This window comes from Macaca nemestrina, chromosome 5 (assembly GCF_043159975.1).
Source record: "Macaca nemestrina isolate mMacNem1 chromosome 5, mMacNem.hap1, whole genome shotgun sequence".
In the NCBI taxonomy this organism is placed as follows: domain Eukaryota; kingdom Metazoa; phylum Chordata; class Mammalia; order Primates; family Cercopithecidae; genus Macaca; species Macaca nemestrina.
The window spans coordinates 145,540,084-145,561,914 of record NC_092129.1 but is presented as its reverse complement, the minus strand read 5'-3'; the positions used below and the strand labels follow the sequence as shown (position 1 = coordinate 145,561,914).

At 47.6% G+C, this 21,831-nt stretch overlaps 2 protein-coding genes across 4 annotated transcripts in view; both read right to left on the bottom strand.

Annotated features, from left to right (window-relative positions):
- Positions 1-6,992: 6,992 nt before the first annotated feature.
- On the bottom strand, positions 6,993-7,773 carry LOC105474543 (transmembrane protein 217B). The gene has a single exon (XM_011729318.2). It carries the CDS (start codon positions 7,771-7,773, stop codon positions 7,261-7,263), a length of 513 nt encoding a protein of 170 aa, XP_011727620.1. The 3' UTR covers positions 6,993-7,260.
- The window catches only part of LOC105474542 (transmembrane protein 217), a 46,413-nt gene continuing 31,574 nt past the window's right edge, over positions 6,993-21,831 (bottom strand). Inside the window, exons 3-4 of one of the 3 annotated variants that reach the window (XM_071097114.1) lie at positions 13,235-13,850; positions 6,993-7,800 (exon numbers count right to left, since the gene is read on the bottom strand). In XM_071097114.1, the coding sequence (XP_070953215.1) occupies positions 7,770-7,800; positions 13,235-13,850 (647 nt within the window). In that variant the 3' untranslated portion in view covers positions 6,993-7,769. Of the gene's footprint in view, positions 7,801-12,072; positions 12,869-13,234; positions 13,851-21,831 lie in introns of those variants that run through there. The other 2 variants (XM_071097115.1, XM_011729314.2) reach the window with 2 other exon arrangements.

Here is a 21,831-nt window from a genome sequence, read left to right as displayed (position 1 = left end):
CTGTATGAAGAAAAGTAGGATGGAAGGCTGGGGGATCTTCACGGACTGAAAGTGTCAGGGATGGGTGACAGCTCTTAGAGTGCTGCTCTTCCCGGGGACACCTGCACTGTTAGAAAGACTTGTTTTCCACTGGTGAGATGGAGATGAGGTGGTGCTTCTAGTGGTAGCAGTTGGTACAAGGGAACAGGACTGGGAAAGGAGGAAAGGAATAAGGGGCTGAAATCGTGTCGTTTGTGGGCATTTTCCTACCTGTGTTTAGATTCTTCACCAGAATCTGCAGAATTGAATGAGAGAAGAAAGGAGCAGGAACAGGAGACTGAAAGAGCAGTAATAATTTGCCCCTCATAGGCCGGGCATGGTGACTTATGCCTGTAATCTCAGCACTTTGGGAGGCGGAGGTTGCACTGAGCCGCAATGGTGCCACTGCACTCCAGCCTGGGTGACAGAGACTCTGTCTCCAAAACAAAAACAAAAACAAAACTGAGAGTCTATGTCCATTCATTCCATGAATCTTTATCAAGCACCTGCTACATGCTGGGTATTGAACTAGGTGCTGGGTAAACATCAGGGAAGTAAATATGGTGCTCACATTTTTGGGGGGTGGTGGTGGGAGAGGCAACTGTATAGAGTAAGTCAGGTGATAGTACATGTTATGAAAAAATGTAGCAGAATAAGTGGGAAAGAGACACATGGGTGGGGTAAGGAGGGGCTGTTTCACACTGGTTGGTAGAGAAGGCCTTTCTGATGCCTTTTGAGCAAGAGAGGAAGCTGGTGAATAGCTGGAGTAAGAATATTCCAGGCGGAAGGCACAGCGAGTGCAAAGGCCCCGAGGCTGGAGTGTGCTGGCTGTGTTAGGGGGACCGAAAGGAAGACAGCATGGCTGCAGCAGAGGGAGGCGGGGCGGACAACGTGGTTAGAAAGGACATCAGACGGTGACAGGAGACTGGGTTATGTAGCAGCTGGCATGCCATAGTAAGGACTTGGGATTTCTACCCTGAGTGTGGTGGGGAGCCCTGGCAGGCTACAGGAGCGGAGTAGAGACATGATCTGACTCAGGTTTCAATAGGAGCCCTCTGGTGGCTGGGCGGAGAAGAAGAATCTCTGTATGACCGTAAAGGGAACACAGCGGCGGCGTGGGGAGGCCAGTCAGGAGCTGCTACTGCAATAGCCTGGGCAAGAGATGGTGATGGCCTGGGCCAGGAAGGTAGCAGGGGAGGTGATATGAAGTGGTTGGATATGGATCTGTATTGAAGGGTGGGCTGATGGGGAGTGTTGAGGGGTTAGATACAGGCTCAGAGAAAGAGAGGACTCAAGGATGCCTCCTGGGTCTTTAACTTGAGCAATGGAAGGGTAGAGGTGCCAAAGACTGGAGGTTAGGGCAGATATATGGGAGAAAATCAGGAGTATGGATTGGGATACACTCCCCAATTTTTATTTATTTATTTGTTTGTTTGTTTATTTATTTATTTATTTTGAGATGGAGTTTCGCTCTTGTTGCCCAGGCTGGAGTGCAGTGGCGCGATCTCGGCTCCCTGTGACCTCCACCTCCTGGGTTCAAGCGATTCTCCTGCCTCAGCCTCCTGAGTAACTGGGATTACAGGCACCCGCTACCATGCCCGGCTAAGTTTTGTATTTTTAGTAGAGAGGATTTCACCATGTTGGCCAGGCTGGTCTTGAACTCCCGACCTCAGGTGATCCACCCGCCTCAGCCTCCCAAAGTGCTGAGATTACAGACATGAACATGCCGGGCTACACTCCCACATTTTAAGAAAGTTTTAAAAAAAATTTTTTTTTTTTTTTTTGAGACGGAATCTCGCTCTGTCGCCCAGGCTGGAGGGAGTGGCGCCATCTCGGCTCACTGCAAGCTCCGCCTCCCAGGTTCCCGCCATTCTCCTGCCTCAGCCTCCCGAGGAGCTGGGACTACAGGCGCTGCCACCATGCCTGGCTAATTTTTTTTTGTATTTTTAGTAGAGATGGGGTTTCACCATGTTAGCCAGGATGGTCTCGATCTCCTGACCTCGTGATCCACCCGCCTCAGCCTCCCAAAGTGCTGGAATTACAGGCGGGAGCCACCGCGCCCGACCAAAAACAATTGTTTTTACATTAGTTGGATGTGGTGGCACACCTGTATTCCCAGCTACTCAGGAGGCTGAGGTGGGAGGATCACTTGAGCCCAGAAGTTCAAGGCTGCAGTGAGCTATGATTGCACCACTGCACTCCAGCCTGGGTGACAGAGTGCAACCCTATCTCTAAAAAGCAAATAAAAGTAGAGACAGCCTGAGTGAGACCCTGAAAGAATCTGAGTCAGAGAACCAGGCAAGCTGTGTCTGGACTCCTGTCCGCAGAAACTAAGACAGAATAAATGTGCTGTCTTAAGCAGCTAATTTTGGGGTAATTTGATAACTAGTACATGTCACATCTCTACAAAAATGTCTCTATGACAGTAGCCTCCCCAAAACGTATCCTGACTGGGTATGCTGGCTCATGTCTATAATCTCAGCACTCTGGAAAGCCAAGGTGGGAGGATTGCCTGAGGCCAGGAGTTCAAGACCAGCCTGGGCAATATAGGGAGACCCCATATTGTATTTAAAAAAAAAAAAAAAAAGAGTTGTGTAGGGGAGGATCTGCTTCCAAGCTCCCTCATGGGGCTGTTGGTAGGATTCTGTTCCTCATAGGCTCTTGGCTGGCGACCTCTGCTCCTGGCAGTGTGAGCCTTTCCATAAAGATACTCTCAACATGACAGCCAGCTTCCCTCAGGGAGCGGGCAGCACTGATGTCATCATCTTTCTGTAACCTAACCTTGGAAAGGACACCCCATCGCTTTTGCTATGTTCTCTTTGCTAGAAGAGGATCACTGGGTCCCGCCCACATCTAAGAAGAGGTGATGAATGTGAATATCAGTTGGCAGGGATCTCTGGGAACCATGTTAGAGCTGGCTGCCACATCCAGAAAGCCACTACATAAACAAAGCCAGGGTTTAGGGGAGAGGTCCAGGCTGAAGATGTATATGGGGCTTATCAGTGATGGGTCTGGACCAGGTGAGCTGGGAGCGAGTGAGACAGAGAACGAGACCAAGGACTGAGCCGGGGGCACTCCAGTGTTTGGAGGTCGGGAAGATGAGGAGAGGCCAGCAAAGGAGACTGAGGAGAAGGAGCCAGTGCGGCAGGGCAGGGCAGGGATGGAGATGGAGGCAGAGGAGCCGCCAGAGAAACCTGTTGGCAGGAGAGAGGGATCAGCAGTCAAAAGCCACTGCAGGACAGGTCAGCAAAGGTGGAGAACTGACCACTGGCTTGAGCAGTGTGGATATCGCCTTGAAAAGAGCAGTCCCAGTGGGGCGGTGGGGGAGAAACCTAACTGGATGGGTTCTAGAAAGCACAGGAGACCAGGAAGTGAAGGCAGAGGCAACCATGCTTTTGAGGAGTCTTGGTATAGAGGATAGCACAACCTTGCGTTTGAGTGTCTTAAACTTTCTTAACTAAAGTAACTCTCAGTTGAGCTGATTCCTGGAACTCTGCTTCTCCCTACGCTTCTTCAACACACAGGTCTCCAGTTCCCCAATGTTGCCCAGGTTCACCTCCCACCCTAGCGACCTCAACCGGGATGGGGAATCAGAATCCAGAAGTTGGCCCATGTTTTATATTTTGTGTTTCCGGTACTAGCAAGTCACAATCAGACAAGGCATGCCTTGTGAGACTGGGGCAGAGGCACACACATTAGCTCCCAGTCATCAGCTGGAAGCTCCGTAAATCCTGAACAGCCACCCTTAGAGGATTTGGTTTAGGGGACAACAGCTCTAAGCAAAAGCTTATTACTGACTGCCATCTTGTGGTCATTTGGGGAACTGGCCCAGGTTCAAACTGATGTTGGGAAGAGTTGAGTGAATTATAGGTTATAGGATGGTACCTGGCTCTGAGTGTTCAGTAAAAGCCAGCTACTGTCACTCTTATGCTCATGATTTGGAATAGTATGGCCAAAACAAACATGTCTCTTGACTTTACTCCCAACATTTTTCAAGGGAAAAGGAACTACCCTAAAAGGAGGTGCTTCCTTTTTATCTTGGTAAAAGTAAGAATGAATCAGGGAGCCAACTTTCCTGTATGAAGTCAGATGATGAGATGCAAGTCCTGCTTTTGCTACCATATGACCTTGATCTCATCACTGAAGCCCAGTGAGCTTCAGTTTCGTCAAACCATAAAACAGGAGCTTTAGGATGAAGACTACACAACTGGTGAATGTGAAGAGCTCTCAGGAAAAGCAGCGCTCCTAGTTCAAGGTGGGGGCCGGCCAGCTCTCAACACGGGGGGCCTGTTGCTTTACAATAGTGTCTCTCAACTAGGGGTAACTTTGACCCCCCTCACCCCAGGGGATGTTTGACAATGCCTGGAGATGTTTTTGGGGGTTCTTTTTGTTTTTCAAAGGGTTGGTCCTGTGTTTTTGTTTTGTTTGTTTGTTTTTGACAAGGAGTCTCGCTCTGTTGCCCAGGCTGGAGTGCAGTGGTGTGATCTTCACTCACTGCAAGCTCCGCCTCCCAGGTTCACGCCATTCTCCTGCCCCAACCTCCCAACAAGCTGGGACTACAGGCGCCTGCCACCACGCCCAGCTAATTTTTTTGTATTTTTAGTAGAAACGGGGTTTCATCGTGTTAGCCAGGATGATCTCGATCTCCTGACCTCGTGATCCGCCCATCTTGGCCTCTCAAAGTGCTGGGATTACAGGCATGAGCTGCCGCGCCCAGCCCTGTTTTTGTTTGTTTGTTTGTTTTTTGAGATGGAGTCTCACTCTGATGCCCAGGCTGGAGTGCAGTGGCACCATCTCAGCTCACTGCAGCCTCCACCTCCTGGGTTCAAACAATTCTCCTGCCTCAGTCTCCCAAGTAGCTGGGGCTACAGGTGCCCGCCACCACGCCTGGCTAATTTTTTTTTGTATTTTTTTTTTTTTTTTAAGAGGCAGAGTCTTCACTCTGTCCCCCAGGCTGGAGTGCAGTGGCACCATCTCGGCTCACTGCAAGCTCCGCCTCCCAGGTTCGCGCCATTCTCCTGCCTCAGCCTCCCGAGTAGCTGGGACTACAGGCGCCCGCCACCGCGCCCGGCTAATTTTTTGTATTTTAGTAGAGACGGGGTTTCACCGTGTTAGCCAGGATGGTCTTGATCTCCTGACCTCGTGATCCGCCTGCCTCGGCCTCCCAAAGTGCAGGGACTACAGGCGTGAGCCACCGCGCCCGGCCTTTTTTTGTATTTTTAATAGAGATGGGATTTCACCATGTTAGCCAGGATAGTCTTGATCTCCTGACTTCGTGATCTGCCCGCCTTGGCCTCCCAAAGTGCTGGGATTACAGGCGTGAGCCACCGCGCCCGACCCTGTTTTTGTTTTTTGTTTTTTGAGATAGAGTCTCAGTCTGTCGCCCAGGCTGGAGTACAGTGGCGCCATCTCAGCTCACTGCAACCTCGACCTCCTGGGTTCAAGCCATTCTCCTGCCTCAGCCTCCCGAGTAGCTGGGATTATAAGCACTACCAAATCCAGCTAATTTTTGTATTTTTAGTAGAGACGGGGTTTCACCATGTTGTCCAGGCTAGTCTTGAACTCCTGACCTCAAATGATCCACCCACCTCGGCCTCCAAAGTGCTGGGATTATAGGCATGAGCCACCTTGCCCAACTGATCCTGTTTTGTTATCTGACTTGAAAACTACATAATCCACCAGCCCAGGAGGGGATGGGTGGGCTTAATCCCTTGGAGATATTTTTGGTCATGACAGCATGAGGAACAGGTGGATGCTACTGGAAAATAGTGGGTAGAGGCCAAGGATGCTGCTAAACATTCTACAGTGCAAAGGACAGCCCCTGAAGGACAGAATTATCCAGTCCAGAATGTCAGTAGTGCTTCAGTTGAAAAATCCTGGCACTATCTTAAATGGGGATCCTTCTTGCCATGTTATTATGAACCAACATGAGAAATTGCTTTCTGAAAAGTATGAGGGAAGCAGGGTAAGACATGATTCTAGAAAGGGGTCTTTTCTATGGTTACTGCAGGAGTAAAGTGAATCTCCAGAGGCTGTGCTGTCCAATAGGGTAGCCTTTTTTTTTTTTTTTTTTTTTTTTTTTTTTTGAGACGGAGTCTCGCTCTGTCACCCAGGCTGGAGTGCTGTGGCCGGATCTCAGCTCACTGCAAGCTCCGCCTCCCGGGTTCACGCCATTCTCCTGCCTCAGCCTCCCGAGTAGCTGGGACTACAGGCGCCCGCCACCTCACCCGGCTAGTTTTTTGTATTTTTTAGTAGAGACAGGGTTTCACCGTGTTAGCCAGGATGGTCTCGATCTCCTGACCTCGTGATCTGCCCGTCTCGGCCTCCCAAAGTGCTGGGATTACAGGCTTGAGCCACCGCGCCCGGCCTTTTTTTTTTTTCTTTTTTGAGATGGAGTTTCGTTCTTCTTACCCAGGCTGGACTGCAATGGCGTGGCCTCAGCTCACTGCAACCTCTGCCTCCTGTGTTCAAGTGATTCTCCTGCCTCAGCCTCCTGAGTAGCTGGGATTTCCAGCACCCACCACCATGCCTGGCTAATTTTTATATTTTTGGTAGAGATGGGGTTTCACCGTGCTGGCCAGTCTGGTCTTGAACTCCTGACCTCAAGTGATCCACCTGCCTTGGCCTCCCAAAGTGCTGGGATTACAGGCGTGAGCCACCATGCTGGGAGGATAGGCTAGTCTTGAGCCATCCATACATAGTTATTGAAATGGAAATTAGCTAAAAAAGAATAAAATTTAAAATTTGGTTACTGGGTTGTAATAGCCACATTCCAAGTGCTCAGTTGCCACACATGGCTAGTGGCCAGCACAGATAGAGAACATTCCCATCAGCACAGGAAGCTCTATTGGACAACACTGCTCCAAAGGACTCAGCAGAACCGGCATCTGTGGGCCAATCCATAAAGGAAGAACTAGAAACTAAGGATATGCAGAGCAGAGGAGACTGTGAGAGGCAAAAACAGACACCAGTGAGATGGTTAAGTAAGCACAAGGCCTCATATCATTAACTGCTAAAACAAGTCACACAACACATCTGTAAAATAATTGATCCGCACAACCTGCCCTCTCCCGAGAATCATTCCTCAGTGCATAAAACTCAAAAGCCCTGACAAACCAAGCAGCATCAACAGAAGCCAGGCAGGGTGGGGAGATTCCATTGTTGAGGAGCACCATTCCCTCCCACCTTTCCTGGCATGGTTCAGTTTAATTTCCGGTACAACATTCCCAGACAGACAGGTGGTCATGAGTTCACTGCAGTGGTGGAGGAGAGCATGTGGCGGCGTTTCCTGCTCACAGTCTGGGATTCCTTGTAAAGGTTGTATGCATGCTTGACGATGAAGGGCACACAGAAAAAGTGCAGGAGCATATGCGAGATCTGGAAGATCCAGTGCAAGTAACTCAGCTCCTTGAAGAAATCTTCAATGATCCTGTTGAGGACCAGGACTATGGAGAATTTGATGCACTCGTAAGTGATGATCCACATGGCATAGATCAGCAGCCCCGTGTAGATATTCTTGTGGATACTATAAAGGAGGAAGCAGCTGATGATGATGGTGGTGAAGGAGAGGCCAGTGCTGATGTTAGCCCTGTTGGACAGGATCCAAGTGACTAGCTCTGACTTTGAGTCCATGTAGATGTGGAACTTGGCCTCATAGCCAATGTGTGTCATGTGGTTCACGTCAAAGATGAAGAACTGGATGCTATTGAGGACAGAGAAGATGCCCACCATGAGGGACAACATCCTGACGTTCATTTTATACTTGTTTTACCAGAGCACCTCCTGCAGGAAGAAAATCATGAAGACACATGACAAGATGGCAGAGGTAGCCTTAGACAGATCCCCCAAGCCACTATATATAAATAGGAGAGTTAAGAGCAATGATGGTGTGTGGACAGGCAATAGGCTGGAAGTTAAGAGACATGGGGTCTAGTCCCTGCTCTGACCTAACTAGCTAGACATGACCACCTCATTGGGAAATGAATGTATCACTGGCCTGGGACTCTCCTCAGTAGCTTCCAATTCTGCTATTCCAGTTTCAGCTTTGTTTTAAAGTGGCAAAAAGAGTGCTCCTGTTGATGTAAGTTTGTGGGAATTCAGAGGCTCTTGTACGTATTGGGAATAATGATGGTGTGAATGAAGCTCCCATCTGGGGAGTCTGCTTCTCTGAAGTCAGAAAACTCTCATGGCTCCTCAAGGGCTTGGAATCAACCCTGACATCCCCTACCCCCCGACTCTTTCCTTCCAAGCCCTTAGAAATTTCCCTGATTTGCTCCCTGGGTATGGCCCAGCCTTGTCCCAAGTCATAGGGTTTGGCCAGCAGGCATGGAATGGGTAGAGGTTTATGGAGCCAGGCAAGACTTACTGTCTTCTCTGCCCAAGGCCAAAATGCCTTAATAATAAGCGACCATTGTGCAGGTGAAGGCCCAGTGGGCAGACCTCCAGCTGCAACCTAGGTTACACCTGAGCTCTAGAGGTCAACTCATGGCAGGCAGCAGGAAGCTGGTGCCCAAGCTGATCCCTTGAGGGCATGTTGATAATGGAGGACCCAAGGCTGGGGTAGGCTGGGCCCCAGTGCATATGTTCCTCCACAGCCTGTATCTCCTTCTTACTGGCGCCCAATTCAGAGGACTCCTGAGCAAACCTCCCTCCTGTTCATTCACTACACTGGCTAGCTACCTCTGTTGTGGGGCAAAGGAAGGGGCACAGTCACACATGAGGAGAACACAGGGCTGTCCTCTGGCCGATGAATGTCCAATGGGGGATAACTTGTTGGAAGCCTGACCTGGCCTCTCTCTGAGGTGACCAGAACGGGTCCTGTCCAGCCAGGCAGAGCACAGACAGACTGCCACTGGCCTCTCTCCTGTCCTCTCCTCTTCACTCACTGGATCAACTCCAAATACAGTAAAACATACAGAATGTGAAATTCACCACTTTAGCCCTTTTTGAAGGTGCAATTCAGTGACATTAAGTACATTCACTACGTTGTCGTGCAAGCATATCGCTATTTATCTCCAGAACTTCCTTTCTCTCTCTCTCTCTCTCTCCCTCTCTTGACAGAGTCTTGCTCTGTCACCCAGGCTGGAGTGCAGTGGCACGATCTTGGATCATTGCAACCCCTGCCTCCCAGGATCAAGCGATTCTCCTGCCTTAGCCTCCCAAGTAGCTGGGATTACAAGCATGCACCAGCATGCCCAGCTAATTTTTGAATTTTTAGCAGAGACAGGGTTTCACCATGTTGGCCAGGCTGGTCTTGAACCCCTGACCACAAGTGATCCTCCCGCCTCAGCCTCCCAAAGTGCTGGGATTGCAGGCATGAGCCACCATGCCCGGCCATCTCCAGCACTTTTTCATCATCCCCACCAAAAACTATGTACCCATTATAAACATCAACTCCCCGTTCCCCTCTTCCCCCAGTCCCTACTAACCATTTTTCTTGCTGTCTCTATAAATATGCCTGCTCTAGGTGTCTCATATAAACGGAATCATACAGCATTTGTCCTTTGGTATCTGGCTTACTTCACTTAGCATCAGGTTTTCCAGATTCATCCCAAATATCCTTATATTTTATTCCCCACCATCCTCCCAACCCTGTGTGACTCCTGATACACAAAACTCTCAGTGCACTCTAGAACCTGGCTGGAGGGCCCAGGAGGGAGGCAATGTGTTGTCTGGTGGATGGCTGCACTCATACTTCCCTGTCTGCACCAATGAAACCTCACCTCTGCTCAGTTCACAGGGCAGCCTTCAGAGCAGCCACTACCCATGGGGTACTCACCTGAATCATCTAAAAATACGGCCCTGAACCACACAGTTTTACTCGTTTGCTTTATGTTGCAAGTTTCAAGGAAATGTCTATATAAACCCCACTGGTTCCACAGCTCTGCTGTCCCAGCCTTGGTCTCCACCCTTGGCACCTCTCTCCTGAGTCACTATAATAATGGCCTAACTTCTCTTTCTGCCACTGGCCAAGGTCTTCTGGTACCTTCTATTCATTCAACACTCACTCAGCAAACATCTATTGTGTATCTACTAGGTGCTGGGGGATGAGCTTGGCACTGGAGATAAGCAGGTAAATATGCTAGTGTGGAAGTTAGACAAATAAAAAAACAAATGACTAAAAATTGCTTTTAATTAATAAAAAAGAAAACATGAGGCAGGCGGATCACGAGGTCAGGAGTTCAAGACCAGCCTAGCCAACATGGTGAAACCTCATGTGTACTAAAAATACCAAAATTAGCTGGGCGTGGTGGCACGTGCCAACTACTTGGGAGGCTGAGGCAGAATAATTGCTTAACCAGGACCCGGGAGGCAGAAGTTGCAGGGAGCTGATATCACACCACTGCACTCCAGCCTGAGCTACAGAGCGAGACTCCATCTAAAAAAAGAAAAAAGAAAACTTATAGTGCAATGTGATAAATGTAATAGAGGAAGAGATGGCTCAGTGTTGTCAAGATGTAACAATGAGAGAGATGAAAATCATTGGATGAAAATCGGGGAAGCTTTCTGGAGTAGGCAATAGCTGAGCTTGGGTCTTAAAAGACACGGGCATTAACTAGGCAGAAAAAGGAGGGACTTCACCCCAAGCAAAGGGGACAACACAAAGGGGTAGGCACAGGGACAGGCAAAAGCCATTTTGGAAACAGCAAGTTTGGCTTAGCTTGAGCAGAGGGGAAGGCTGTGTAGGTTGGCAGAGGCCAGATGAGGAATGATCCTTACCTGCTACCAGCCATGTGGATGTTTCTCTGAAAGGTAAAGGAGAGGTTCTTCAGGGTGTGTAGGTGTGTGGGTGTGTGTGTGTGTGTGTGTGTGAGAGAGAGAGAGAGACAGACAGACAGACATAATCAGATTTGCATTTTTTTAATTTATTTATTTTTGAAACAAAGTCTCACTCTGTTGCCCAGGTTGGAGTGTAGTGGCGCAATTATGGCTCACTGCAACCTCCACTCCCAAGTTCAAGCGATTCTCCTGCCTCAGCCTCCCGAGTAGCTGGGATTACAGGTGCCCGTCACCATACCTGCCTAATTTTGGTAGTTTTAGTAGAGAAGGAGTCTCATCATGTTGGCCAGCTTCGTCTTGAACTCCTGACCTCAAGAGATCCACCCGCTTTGGCCTCCAAAAGTATTGGGATTACAGACGTGAGCCCCTGCGCCTGGCCCTATTTGCATTTCAGAAAAATCTTTCTTGGTGCTATGAGGGCCATGGGTCAGAAAGGGATCAAAGGTGGAGGTAGACAGAGTAGTTGAGAGGCCATGGAAGGAAATAAGGTGAAGTAAGGCAGCAGATGGATGTTGGGGCACAGATTTGGGGCCTGGGGCTGTGGGAAAAGGAGTCTGGGATGAGCACCTGGATGGAGGACAGCCCATCCTCTGAAGTGAGGAGCACAGGGGCAGGAGAGCACTTAGGATGGGAGCGGGGAAGACAATGATGAGTACAGCTTGGCAAATGGTGAGTACTATGGTTTGAGTGTTTGTGCCTTCCAAAATTCATGTTGAAACTTATTCCCTAATGCAACAGCATTAAAAGATGGGGCCTTTAGGAGATGATTAAATCATAAGAGCAGAGCTCTCATGAATGGAATAAGTGACCTTATAAAGGGGCAGGAGGGAACTAGCTAGTTTATTTTGCCTCTCCATCCCTTCTGCCATGTAAGGACAGTGTTTGTGCCCTCTGGAGGACACAGAAACAAGGCACCATTTGGAAGCAGAGAGAGCAGGCCCTTACCAGACACCAAACCTATTGGCACCTTGGTATTGAACTTCTAGCCTCCAAAAGTGTGAGAAAATAAATCTCAGCTCTTTATAAATTACTCAGTTACTATAGCAGCAGTGGGTGACTCACGCCTGTACTCCCAGCACTTTGGGAGGCTGAGGCAGGTGGATCATCTAAGGTCAGGAGTTCAAGACCAGCCTGACCAACATGGTGAAACCCCGCCTCTACTAAAAATACAAAAATTAGCTGGGCGTGGTGGCCTGTGCCAGTAATCCCAGCTACTCGGGAGGCTGAAGCTGGAGAATCGCTTAAACCCAGGAGGCAGGGGTTGCACTGAGCCGAGGTCGCACCATTGCACTCCAGCCTGGGCTACAGAGCGAGACTCGGTCTCAAAAATAAAAAACGTGCTTTGGACAGTCTCTGAACCTGAATGCAAAGTGATATCTGTTTATTTGTGATAGTATGTAATCATATACTGTCTTATATGATTGGCTAATTGATTCATAAACAATAATTTACTTTCTTCCACTAAACTACAAAATTCTCATAGTCATTCATATCTTATACATTTTTGTATATGGTGTATACACAATGTTCAGTACAGTGTTCACACTACAGAGTACAGCACAGCGACAGATACAGAAATATGTTTAACATATATCTTTTGATTAAGGAAGTGCCTTTCACACTCCTTGACAAATTTGGGAAGGGTGGGGAAATTCAAGACAGACGAATTTTCTCTATTTTTATTATTTTTCTTATCTGGAAAAAAACAGAAGAATAGTGGGGAAATCATAGCACAAACCCACCCCAGGACCAACAACATCCTTTGTGCTACAAAAATCTGAGGTATAAATACAGATTTGCTTATCCCAGGGTTAAAGAGCTGTGGGTTGAAGGCTAATGAAGATGCCAAGAAAAAAGGATTGCCATACTGCAATTCAGCTTCATCTTATTCCGTTCATTTTGACCCATCAGGTGGTAGAAAGGTGGAGTTCACAGAAGAAGGTTTGATAAATCACAATATCCTTTAACTAAATACCCTCAATGAGCAGGATGTTCAAGTTGTGATTATAATCACATTTTCTCTCCATGTTCTCCTGAAAGAGTGGCAGTAGGGTTTCTACTTGCGGAACTGCTAAGCAAAAGTAGGGGGAAGAAAAGGAAATAGAACTACGCCAGGAACCTGAGATACCTATCTCTCAGGGGAAAGAAAAGGGCCAACATGATTGCTTATAGTGGTGAATAAAGCTGCTAATTTTTTTTTTTTTTTAGACAGAGTCTTGCTCTGTCACCCAGGCTGAAGTGCAGTGGTGTGATCTCGGCTCACTGCAACCTCCACCTCCCAGGTCAAGTGATTCTCCAGTCTCAGCCTCCCAAGTAGCTGGGATTACAGGCGTGTGCTGCCACACCTGGATAATTTTCTACTTTTTAAAGTAGAGACGGGGTTTTGCCATATTGGCCAGGCTGGTCTTGAACTCCTGACCTCAGGCGATCCACCTACCTCTGCCTTCCAAAGCGCTGGGATTCCAGGTATGAGCCACTGAGCCCACCCAAAACTGATAATCTTTTATTTCTGCTGTGGAGAGCCTCCGCTGTAGAAATTCGTCTCTTGTAGGAAACTATATTGCCCTGGCTCTGGTTTTTGTAGGTTATGTGGGCATAGGTGATGACAAAGAACATCCAGAAACAGTGCATGATGGTACGAGACACCAAGCCAAACCAGCGCATGATTCTGACCTCTGTAACGCTGAAGTCGTCATTGGTGAGGATTTGTATTACGACGTTTACGGTTTCATAGAAAAAAATCCAGGCAACGTAGATGACCAGGCCCCTGAAGATCTGGGCATACACTGAGTACAGGAGGAAGCAGCTGATGAGGATGGTGATGAAAGAGAGGAAGAGGACGATTTTAAAACTCCAGCAGATGATGAAGTCATTTATGATGCCACTTGCACTCTCGTACTTTAGTGCGATCTCACTGCAATTGCCATGCCCTAGGTGACTATGTTCAAAGATGAGATACATGTGTACGGCCATGATGGTGAAGACCCCTGCCAACACGGTGCCCATTTTGGCAGTCATCCCACACCACTGCTGCTGTTTCACGCCGAGACCTCCTGTGAAGACAGACAACATGAGGGGGAATTCTAGTTCCTGCCAACATGGTAAATTACCAGGGTTCTGCCTCCTTTCCCAGTCCACCTTGGAGAAACATAGACAGCAATACGAAAACCAAGAAACTATAGTCTTGGGAAGACAGAGGCTGTTTAAAATGGATTGGGGGTGGGGAAGAGAGAGGATTCAGCCAAGTCGGTGGCAATGACCAAATAAAATTACAGCAGTGGGGCCGGGCGCAGTGGCTCACGCCTGTAATCCCAGCACTTTGGGAGGCCGAGATGGGCGGGTCACGAGGTCAGGAGATCGAGACCATCCTGGCTAACACGGTGAAACCCCGTCTCTACTAAAAATACAAAAAATTAGCTGGGCGCGGTGGCGGGCGCCTGTAGTTCCAGCTACTCAGGAGGCTGAGGCAAGAGAATGGCGTGAACCCGGGAGGCGGACTTGCAGTGAGCCAAGATCGCGCCACTGCACTCCAGCTTGGGCGACAGAGCAAGACTCCGTCTCAAAAAAAAAAAAAAAAAAAAAAAAAAAAAAAAAAAAAAAATTACAGCAGTGGTTCTCAACCCTGGATTCACCTTAGAATCACCAAAAGTACTCAAGTCCAGGCCCCACCCCAGACCAATCACAACATTCTCTGGTTGGGACCCAGGCAGCAGTATTTTTCAAAACTTCCTACTAATTTTCATAGGTAGCCAGTGTTGGAAAAAGCTGAGTTAGAAAAAGATGGCTTAAATTATGCTCTTAGCTAGGCACGGTGGCTCATGCCTGTAATCCCAGCACTTTGGGAGGCTGAGGTGTGAAGACTGCTTGAGTCCAGCAGTTCAAGACCAGCCTGGGAAACATGGTAAAACCCCATCTCTACAAAAATTAGTCAGGTGTGATGGTGCATGCCTATAGTTTTAGCTACTTGGGAGGCTGAGGTAGGAGGATCACTTGAGCCCAGGAAGTCAAGGCTGCAGTGAGCTGAGATCGTGCCACTGCACTCCAGCCTGGGTGACAGAGCAAGACCCTGTATCAAAAAAAGAAGCTGGGTGTGGTGGCTTACGCCTGTAATCCCAGCACTTTGGGAGGCCGAGGCGGGCAGATCACGAGGTCAGGAGATTGAGACCATCCTGGCTAACACGGTGAAACCCCGTCTCTACTAAAAATGCAAAAAATTAGCTGGGCGTGGTGGTGCATGCCTGTAATCCCAGCTACTCGGGAGGCTGAGGCAGGAGAATGGCATGAACCCAGGAGGCGGAGCTTGCAGTGAGCTGAGATTGCGCCACTGCACTTCAGCCTGGGCCACAGAGCGAGACTCCGTCTCAAAAATATAAAAAAAAGAAAAAAGAAAAAAAAATTATGCTGTTAATTCTCCTAGCATTGCCTTGGGCTACCATTGCTGCCCAGATGGTGAAAATTGCCTGTACTCGTTCAGACCTGAGTGCAGATGTTTCAGAATATAACCAGGGCAGCACAAGAACCCTGTTGGGTGGAGATGATAAAAACAGGTGGACGCCAACTGGCTTCGGGCAATCGCTTCTCTACTACATATCAAAATATGGATTACAATGAAAGATGTATACTGTAAGGGAAATTTAGAGCCTTAAGGTAGACTAGCCTTATAATAGAAAAGAAAATGCAGGCCGGGCGCGGTGGCTCAAGCCTGTAATCCCAGCACTTTGGGAGGCCGAGACGGGCGGATCACGAGGTCAGGAGATCGAGACCATCCTGGCTAACATGGTGAAACCCCGTCTCTACTAAAAAATACAAAAAACTAGCCGGGCGCGGTGGCGGGCGCCTGTAGTCCCAGCTACTCCGGAGGCTGAGGCAGGAGAATGGCGTGAACCCGGGAGGCGGAGCTTGCAGTGAGCTGAGATCCGGCCACTGCACTCCAGTCTGGGCGGCAGAGCGAGACTCCGTCTCAAAAAAAAAAAAAAAAAAAAAAAGAAAAGAAAATGCAATAATGAGCTAAGTATTCAACTCAAGAAGTTAGAGGGAAAATAACAACAATACAAAAGTAGGAGGAAGAAAATAAATAGAAAAGCATAAGTCAATGAAACAGGAAATAAAGTAGAGGGACTTCTGACTGGTTGGTTATTTGGGCTGACATGTTGCTAAAAAGCAACTTAAAGTGCTGGATAAAATAGTTTAAAAATATAAAGTATAGAAGTGCTGCCCAAGTGGAAGGAAGTAAATTTTGCTCTGAGGTTATTTGCCAATCTAGGCAAACTTGGATTTCATTATGACAGCAATGCAGGGTAAAGAAGAATGAAATCAAAGCTCAGGGTCCACCAAGGTGAGGAGTCTTTCCTGTATTAGTTGTGAGCATCCCCAGAGGCCTACGATTTGGGGAAAGGTGAATCAGAAGTAAACCTCCCCTACATCTTTCTGCCAGGAAACTCCAAGAAAAGTTGGCTTGTTAACTACACTGAGCAGGTAGGGAGAAAACTCTCCTTGAGACATTGTAATCATAACTGGCCTTTTTTTTTTTTTTTTTTTTTGGTAGATTTATAGTCCATATTACATGAAGAATTTTTTTGTAACTTTAAGTTATAAATCTAGTTTAAAGTAGTCCTAAACTGAAAGTGTGTCTAAGTGTCTGGCAGAAGCAAATTCAAACCCTCTCTGGAGGATTGTACTTTTAGGCTGGTCTTCATTCTCCATGAATTTTCATCAGCAGTTTTTCAGGGACAAGGACAAGTATATAGTGAAAAATAACCAAGCACGTAAGGAACAAGGCATTGTGAGAACCAGCTGAAACAACAGATAGCAAAACGGAACTGCAGTAGTATCTGATCATAAAACAACTATGGTTACTATATTTTTGCATTATTTAAAATTTTTGTTTTACTTTTATTGTAGTGTAATTCATGCACATATAATACACAGATATATAATATACAGGAGATAAAATTTTATGTCTTAACCATTTTTAAGTAGACAGTTTAGTAGTGTTAAATATATTCATTTTGTTGTACAAACAATCTCTAGAACTCTTCCATCTTGCAAAACTGAAACTGTACACCCATTAAGCGACAAATTCCCATTTCCCCCTGCCCCAGCTCCTGGAAACTTATCATTCTACTTTCTGTTTCTATTAATTTGACTACTCTGGTTATGTCATGTAAGTGGAATTTTTTTTTTTTTTTTTTGAGAAGTCCCTCAAAAAGGCTAGAAACCTCTGTGGCCAGAGGCACCTTTGCCTGAGTTCTTGTTCTGTGTCCAAGATGAGGTACACAGACAAGAGAAGGGTAAACAAGATGAAGATGAGCTTTAAGTGCTCATCAGCTCAAAGGAGACTCGCAGTGGGTAGCTCCTCTCTGTAGGCAAGTCATGCCAATATCTGCTGCTCTCAGCAGGGAGAAGGCCCTGGAGAGGGTTGCTCCTCTATGCAGCTGATAGTCCTGACGTCTCTGCAGGTCTCTGATGCTCTCAGAAGAGAGGGTAGTTCCTCTCTGTAGCTGGTCCTCCCATTGTCTCCTGCTATCAGCAGAGAGGATAGCTCCTCTTTGCAGCTGGTCGTCCTATCATCTCTCTGCCCTCTTCATCCTCTAGCCATCCTCTGCCCTGCTCTGGCTAAGCCCAGGTCTTTCATGGACCTCAGAGGGGAGGAAGTGCATGCAGATTGGTCCATGGGCGGCCATGGGCAGGCTGGAAGAGGCACCACGAGTTCCCACTCAGGTCTGCAGGACTGGCGGCCTGGCCCCAGCCTTCAGGCTCTCCCTGGCCTGCAGTGGGGCCTTACTGAGGACCCGCCCTCTTCCACCCAGGAATCAGTATGCCTCCCGCTGCCATTCGTGGCCCCTCAAGGGTCTGCCCCAATCCGGCTCCGAGATTTGAATAGGTGCCGGGATTGGAGAGAGACCAGGCAGCGGGAGCAGACATTCCGGAGCCTGCAGGGATGGGAGGAGGCCGGGGAGCGGGTCCTTCTGGGGCCCCCGAGGGTGCAGGCTGCAGAGACGCCCGGGTCTTGCACCTGGGAGGGCAGCCGCAGCTGCACCTGGGAGCTCCTATTAGTCCTCGGCTCCTGCCTGCTCAGTGAAGTGGGAGACCCAGGTCTGCAGCCGTGGGTCCTAGCAGCTGCAGCTGCACCTGGGAGGGCAGATCCTGCCTATTCCCGGCCCTCCTCCAAGAGCACAGGGAGGCTTGGATCCACAGCCACAGTTTGGTCAGCTGCCGCCCGCCGAAGAGGGCGGGGCTCCTGCCTGCTGCGTACAGCCGGAGGCGGGGTCTACGGCTGTGGTGTAGGCGGCTGCAGTAGCACCCGGGGAGCTCCCGCCTTAACTCAGAAGGGGCCGGACTTCCACCGGCTCCATGGAGTGTGCAGCCCCAGCCGCGCCTCTTTGCTGCAGTTGGAGTGACAGCCGGAGTGATGGCAGCAGCCTCTGCCATCACTAGCTGATTTGAAAAACAACCAAATAGAATTTCTAAAGATGAAAAACTCGGCCGGGCGCGGTGGCTCAAGCCTGTAATCCCAGCACTTTGGGAGGCCGAGGCGGGCGGATCACGAGGTCAGGAGATCGAGACCATCCCTGGCTAACATGGTGAAACCCCGTCTCTACTAAAAATACAAAAAACTAGCCGGGCGTGGTGGCGAGCGCCTGTAGTCCCGGCTACTCGGAGGCTGAGGCAGGAGAATGGCGTGAACCCAGGAGGCGGAGCTTGCAGTGAGCCGAGATCGCGCCACTGCACCCCAGCCTGGGCGACACAGCGAGACTCCATCTCAAAAAAAAAAAAAAAAAGAAAAACTCAGTATCTGAAATTAAAAATTCAGTGGACATAAATGGTAGCAGGTTGGACACAGATTAAGGAATAATTAGTTAACCAGGAAACAGAAGATAAATCACGAGAAATTATCCAGAATGTAGCACAGGGAGACAAAAAGATGTAAAATATGAATGAGAAGTTAAGAAACATGAAAGATATAATAAGATGTTCTGATAGAGAAAGAGACATGAGACAAAATGGGGGTAGCTATTTACAGAGAAAATAGCTGAGGATTTGCACAACTGAAAAAAAAAAAACACCAATGCACAGATTCAAGAAACCTGATTGCTAGAAGGATAAATGAAATAAAATCTACACAAAACATATGGTACTCAAACTATCGAACACCACACACAAAAACAAAATCTCAAAAGCAGCCAATGGACTTTTTATTTAAAAGACCAACAGTTATAGACTTCTACAGGAAACAAAAATCTCATGGAATAATATTTTAATTGTGCTAAACAAAGCAAAACAAACAAACAAAAAACCCTGCCAACCTAGGATTCTATACTCAACTAAAATATTTTTCTTTTTTTTTGGAGACAGAATTTTGCCCAGGTTGCAGTACAGTGGCGTGATCTTGGCTCACCACAACCTCTGCCTCCCGGGTTCAAGAAATTATCCTGCCTCAGCCTCTCAAGTAGCTGGGATTACAGGCGTGTGCTACCATGCCCAGCTAATTTTTGCATTTTTAGTAGAGACGGGGTTTCACCATGTTGGTCAGGCTGGTCTCAAACTCCTGACCTCAGGTGATCTGCCGCCTCAGCCTCCCAAAGTGCTGGGATTACAGGTGTGAGCCACTGCGCCTAGCCTATTTTTCATATATATATATATATATATATATATATTTATTTATTTATTTATTTATTTATTTATAGAAATGGAGTCTTGCTGTGTTGCCCAGGCCAGAGTGGAGTAATGCAATCATAGCTCACTGCAGCCTCAAACTCCTGAGCTCGGCAGAGCCTCCTGCTTCAGCCTTTTAACTAGCTGGGACCACAGGTGCACACTACCACATGCAGCTCATTAAAAAAAATTTTTTTTTTTGGCTAGGTGCGGTGGTTCATGCCTGTAATTCATGCCTGTAATTCCAGCACTTTGGGAGGCCAAGGCGGGTGGATCACGAGGTCAGGAGATTGAGACCACCCTGGCTAACACAGTGAAACCCTGTCTCTACTAAAAATATAAAAAATTAGCCAGATGTGGTGGCAGGTGCCTGTGGTCCCAGCTACTCTGGAGGCTGAGGCAGGAGAATGGCGTGAACCCGGGAGGCAGAGCTTGCAGTGAGCCGAGATCACGCCACTGCACTCCAGCTTGGGTGACAGCATCTCGCCATGTTGCCCAGGCTGGTCTCAAATTCCTGGCCTCAAGTCATCCTCCCACCTCAGCCTTCTGAGCAGTTGGGATTATAAGCATGAACCACTGTAAATATTTTTCTAAAATATTTTTCAAGATTGAGAGCACATAGTATGATGATAACATTTTCATAAAAATCAAAACTAAGTAAAATTTAAGAATATATTTTTTGGCCATACATATATATGTGAATAAAACTTTATTATAAAAGTAAGGGAAGACTAGGCATGGTGGCTCACGCCTGTAATCCCAGCACTTTGGGAGGCTGAGGCAGGTGAATCGCTTGAGTACAGGAGTTCAAGACCAACCTGCCCAACATGGCCCATCTCTACAAAACAAAAACAAAAACAAAAACAAAAACAAAATCCAAAAATTACCTAGGTGTGGTGGTGGCACATCCCTGTAATTCCAGCTACTCGGGAGGCTGAGGCATGAGAATCACTTGAGCCTGAGAGGCGGAGGTTGCAGTGAGCCAAGACTGTGCCACTGCACTCCAGCCTCAGTGACAGAGCAAGACTCTGACTAAAAAAAAGAAAAAAAAGATTACCAAAAGTAAGGGAATAATAGATACAAAATTTGGGATTGTGGTTATTTCTGAAGTGCAAAGGGCAGGGACAGGGGCAGGGGCACATAGATCATTGTGAGGTATTATTCTGTTTCCTGGATTGAATGAGAAATTCACAAGTGTTCATCATAGTTTAAAAAACAAATTAGTAAATAAAAGAACAAAAGTGCATGTACTAATGATGGCTGTTTTCTATGACCTAGGATTATGAATAATTCAATTCTGTATACCTGAGTTCCCTAAGGAAAAAATAAAAAGAGCGGAAAAAGACATGTAATCTAATCTCATACCTGTGGCATACTGTGTGGTAATTGGCCTTCCTGTGTTGTTCATTGCCTCCCATCCAACTAACACATATAGCAAACGTCCTCTTTGTACTTCTTTAAAATCTCATTAAAATTTTGGGTTCCCATTGGTCTATCTCTAGCAAAGACTGATAATTGTCTCCCAACATTCATTTCTCCCTTTTCACTTTTACCTTTAGCTAGACACATGGCCACCCAGCTAATGACTACATTTCCCAGCTTCGCTTGCTGATGTATGTGGCCCCGTGACCAACGGGATGCTAATGGAAGTGATGTGTGCCACTTTACAGTCTTGCTCATAAAAGAATTAGGAGTGCTCTCACCCTCTCCCTTTCCCCCTTCCTGTTTTTTAGCCATGATTGGAACTGATCTATGACCTACCCTATCAGCCGTGGGTCATTGCTACTTGAGAGAGAAATAAACTCCCATCATAAATAAGCCATTGTCTTTTGGGGTTTCTTTGTTGCAGTGGCGTAGCTTGTACCATGTTATACTTCCTAAACTTCTTTATTGAAGAAGTGTAACGAGAACTGGTGATCCACTGGGATCTAGCACCTCCCGTGACTTTGCTCTTTTGAAGAATCCAGCAGATTCCTCCTGTCTACATGCTTATTTCACTGAGTCTATGCTTCTTCACCATCTCCTCATAAAGAGATATCTCCCCTTTATCTCAAGATCACCATTCTCTTTTTTTTTTTTTTTGAGACAGAGTCTTGCTCTGTCGCCCAGGCTGGAGTGCAGTGGCACGATCTCGCCTCCCGGGTTCAATCGATTCTCCTGCCTCAGCCTCCTGAGTAGCTGGGATTACAGGAGCAGGCAACCACACCCAGCTAATTTTTTTGTATTTTTAGTAGAGATGGGTTTCACCATGTTGGTCAGGCTGCTCGAACTCCTGACCTCGTGATCCACCCACCTCGGCCTCCCAAAGTGCTGGGATTACAGGCATGAGCCACGGCACCGGCCCAAGATCACCATTTCCTTACAATTAACTTGGTAATA